At 53.9% G+C, this 4,372-nt stretch overlaps 1 protein-coding gene across 1 annotated transcript; it reads right to left on the bottom strand.

Moving 5' to 3' along the window:
- Positions 1-101: 101 nt before the first annotated feature.
- Smpd1 (sphingomyelin phosphodiesterase 1) lies at positions 102-4,081 on the bottom strand. The gene is made up of 6 exons (XM_034513176.2): positions 3,613-4,081; positions 2,454-3,226; positions 1,761-1,932; positions 1,457-1,533; positions 962-1,107; positions 102-834 (listed from the first exon to the last, which is right to left on the bottom strand). The coding sequence occupies exons 1-6, from the start codon at positions 3,922-3,924 to the stop codon at positions 425-427; spliced, it is 1,890 nt and encodes a 629-aa protein (XP_034369067.1). The 5' UTR covers positions 3,925-4,081; the 3' UTR covers positions 102-424.
- Positions 4,082-4,372: the final 291 nt, after the last annotated feature.

The following is a 4,372-nucleotide window of genomic DNA, read 5'->3' as shown; positions in this document are numbered from 1 at the left end:
TGTGTGTCTTCCTGTGCCCGTGTCAACTCTTCAGTCAGGATCATGCTACCGAGTTCCCTTTGTCCTGCCTGTTGGGCAGAAGAAATTGGGACAGTGGAATCTGAAGTGTGAGTCTCTTTATTTTAACAGCCTGGCAGAATCAGGTAACAATACAGGCTTCAGAGGTACATAGCTCAGGCTGGGGTAATAGCTCCTATCTGACTATCTGGAGCACTGAGACCTCGGCTTTGTGGCCTTAGAAGATATTAGCCTTAGGGGCAATCCAGATATTGGGTATAATTAGGACAGCCAAAACCACCTCCAGTTTCATGAGAAGGCATGTTTCCCTGGCCTGGTTGCCTCCTTCCCTCAGGTAAATCAGCAGTACTCAGGAATGTGTCCCTTTCCTAATACATGAACTTTCCCCACTCTGGAACCTGGAACACTAGCAAAACAGGGGGCGTGACCACAAGCTGTGGGCATCTGGGAGGCTCCCATTGGGCATCAAGTGGCGACACAGAGCAGGGCTGTCTGCACGTGCTGAGAGCTGGGCGCACAGAGTGGCCAGGCGACAGGGTGTGCTGCAGGGCTCTGAAGGTGGGTGGCCCTTATGGTAGAGAAACCAGAAGGTCTGGAAGAGTTGCTCATCATCCTTCATGCGGTAGACCAGGTTATGCCAGGAGGCAGGCATCACATCTGGAAGTCCATAGGTTTCTCGAGCCCTGTAGAGGCGCTTCCAGCTTGGTGTGCCTCCTGGTGCATTGGCTTGGGTCAGATTCAGGATGTAGGTCTCGTGGTCCAGGACCACATGAGAGCTTCCAGGGTAGTTTCCATCTATTTGGTAAACTCGGTAGCCTGCAAGAAAGGAGGGATGAGTGGTAAAGAAGGGAACAAAGGATCTCTAGGGAGGATCTGCTTTGGCTTCCTTTCCTTTCTGTCACACCAGCCTCAGGATAAGGAATGTTCCTTCCGCCTCACTCACCAGGATTAAGGTTGATAAAGGTGGTAGCACTGGGCCCCAGGAAGGCTACAGCTAGTGGCCGGCTCAGAGTTTCCTCATCATAGAAGATCTCAAACTCATCCACATGAGTGTGGCCAAAGAACTGAGCAGCCACAGTGTTTTCATACCTGCCCAGAGACACGGTGGTAGATGGTTGTCAGGAAGAGGAAATGAGGGTGGGTAAACCCTAGGAGTTAGGGTGGTGGGTTTGCAACTTGCAAAGTAGCTCCTCCAAATAAATTGTGAGACTCCGTCCATCATGCTTGAGGGAATCGATCCTTCCCTTCCTTCCTCCCTTTTTCTCCAGAGACAGGATTTCTCTATGTTAACAGCCCTGGCTGTCCTAGAACTCACTCTGTAGACCAGGCTGGCCTTGAACTCAAGAGTGCAGTGATTAAAGGCATGTGCTACTACTGCCTGACTCTTGAGGGTATTTTAACCCTTCAGTCTCCATACCCAAGACCTCTATCCCTTTACCTGGCTATAATTTTGTAATAATTCCAGCTCCAGCTCTTGAGGCAATGTCCTGGAGGAATGTGGCCAATTATATGCACCTGAAGGGAGAATTAAGGCCAGTTAGAACATTGAGGGATTCAGGCAGCCTTGGGCAGAGTCACAGAAGATTGAAGGACATAAGAGGGTGACCTTGGACCCAGGGAAGACTGAAGTTCCAGGAAGTGAAGTGACACTCCCCTCCTCACAGATCTCAGCCCCATAGCTGTCTGCTTTTCCTCAGCCCCAACAGCACCTTCTCCACCGGGTTCATAGCACATCTCCTTACTTTGTCTCCTCGATTCTCAGCAGCCTGAAGCTCCTCCACCAGCCACTGGAGTTGTCCAGCAGGATCTGTGGAGTTGATCAAGAGCCAAAAGTTCTCACGAGAACAAAAATTCATATTGAGTGAGATGAGGCGGAGGCCAGGGCGTGGGGTGAGGGCATAGAAGCCTCCAATTCTGAAACGAAAGTAACCAAGGTGTCAATACTCAGACAATCCTAGTCCTGCATGTTAGGCAGAGGTACACATGATGTCATCTCCCACCTCCAGGAGTTTCCATCCTAGCTGAAGAGCAACAGCAGTAATTATAGATTCCTCTGACAGTAAAGAAGCATCAGAGGGCTGAGGGCTCCAGGAATTGAGGACAAAGTCAGGTGAGCCAGAAAGCAAAGGCCTTTCTGTGTGGGGGATGTTATAGGCCTGGCCACATTGAGAAAAACGGGAGATGTAAAAGAGGGAGGGAGAATTCATTTTACAAAGAGAGCTACTGTAGGCAAAGACACAAGCTAGGGTGTGGGGATGTTGTACTGCTGGCTCTGAAAAGAGGGTGGCTGGAGATAAGGAAAGGGAAAGTGGGGTTAGGTTAGGCAGGGCAGTAGAGGGTGCTGAGGACGCTTGCTTGAGTAGTCTACCCAGTTCCCCCTCCTTTCTCCCTCCATCTTTCTTCTCCCGTCTTGGGTTTCCATGGGCAGTAAGTACCTGAGGGTGTGAAGGGCGTCAGCTGGTAACCAGGGTTCCCACGCCTTGGCCATGGCTTCATAGAGCCATTGTGAAGATTGGTTCCCCTTTATGAAGGGGGGAGGGAAGCCATTGACTGGAGTGCTTTCATGATTACCAACAGCGGGGTACACCGGCACAGGGCCCAAGAACTTCCTCACGAGCTCTGTGATGGTGGTCAAGGCCCTCAGCTGATCTTGGCGAGACTGTTGCCAGACATCATGGGCAGGGATGTCTCCTGTCCAGTATACCATTTCAAAAGGGCCGGCAGGGCCCAGCCCTTTCAACAGGCTTTCTAGCGTTCGCAGGGGCAGGTCGCACTTGCTGTACTCGCCCCAGTACCCAGCACCCTTCTGGGATTTGGGTGGCCATCCAGACCCCCGGCGGCAGCAGAGTGGATCTGCACAGTTAGGGTCTGTGCCTTCCAGGTAGTCATGGTCCCAGTGTAGGTCAGTAAGGAAGAGGACACGGCTAACAGGGGCACCTGGGGCTGGTGGGCTCGGTGGCTTTGGGGGTGGCTTCGGTACTGATGGCAAAGAGATGTTCCAAGTTGAAAAGATGTCCCAGTGCCCACAAGAGGAGCCCAGAAGCAAGCCACAAGCTTCTGATGGGCTCAGAACGGAACGTGTCCACACCTCCACCATATCGTCCTCAAAGAGATGGACAGCTGACTGGCACACATTTAGCGGTGCTATGTTCAGCATCTTGCACATCTTGATGGCCACAGAGCCTACCCGTGCCACATTGGGCTCCTTCTGTGGTGGAAGGAACCAACGATGAGAGGTCAGAGACAGAACAAGTGAACCCAGGCCACCACTCCGAAAGTTTCCATGTCTAAATCGGGGCTAGGATGAACTGTCACCATGATAAAGAGACAGCAGTGTCTCCCACATACTGCCCCGCTGCTCAGCACCAGGCCTCCACCTACCTACTCTAGCTTAGGGTGTGCTATCATTTCAAGCCCATGATTAGCCAGCTGACCTTACTCTTCCTACTTTACAAAGGTCACAGCGGGGTGGTGGTAACATTGATGCATAGGAAGCATCCTCTACCAGGAATATATTGCCCCCACCCTCCCCAGAGCTTATCAGTGTCCCGCACCCTGCCCCTAGCATCCCACCACAGCCCTTCACGTACTCACCTTCAGCCCGAAGTTGAGAGCAGTAAATAAGACTTTGCAGGCGGGGCAGGAGAGGTTCTGCCACCCAAAGGCATTCTGGAGCGGCGGCACTATGGCACTGAATTTGACAGAATGGCCTTCGGAAGGAAGAGGATAAGCTCTGGCAGGAGTCCAAAGAACCGTGGTGTCAAACAGAGCCAGTACCAGCGCCAAGCCCAGACCCATCCAAAGGAGTCCCAGTCTGGGTGCCGGTAAGGACCTCTCCAGTCCCTGCTCCCAGCCGGCTCTGAGATGACGCTGGCCCTGGCCGGATGACGCTCCGTGGTCGGGCATCGCCAGGCTCGTAGACAGGACTGGATCGCCCCTCCGGGCCCCAAAGGCCGAGGCCCTGGCTGGCCCTAGGGCCCCGGGTAGCTCTGGAGACACCTGATTACCCTTCGCTGCAGTTGACTGATTGCTCAGCAGCCAGCCACAAAACAGCTCCTCCCCTTCCTGTTCCTCTTATGCTCCAGCAACCGTGAGGGCGTGCCGTCAAAGGCTTAGGGGCGGAGCAAAGGGGGGGGGTGGCTCGCCAGCCGGCTCCAGTCGGTCCTCATGTACCATCGCTGGGGGCGGCCCTAGGATCTGCGGGGTTGGGTGCTGGTTGGGGTAGGTAGGTAGTGACAAGGGTCGCCACCTTGAGCCACTGCTGCGCGAGGCCACCGGCGGCGGCCCAGATGCTTTCTGCGCCGAACTGTGGAAGCCTTTTAGGGAACTCCCAAGTGCCTCCTCGCCCCTCGCC

This window comes from Arvicanthis niloticus, chromosome 1 (genome assembly GCF_011762505.2).
Source record: "Arvicanthis niloticus isolate mArvNil1 chromosome 1, mArvNil1.pat.X, whole genome shotgun sequence".
NCBI lineage: Eukaryota > Metazoa > Chordata > Mammalia > Rodentia > Muridae > Arvicanthis > Arvicanthis niloticus.
This window is presented reverse-complemented; position numbering and strand designations above follow the sequence as displayed.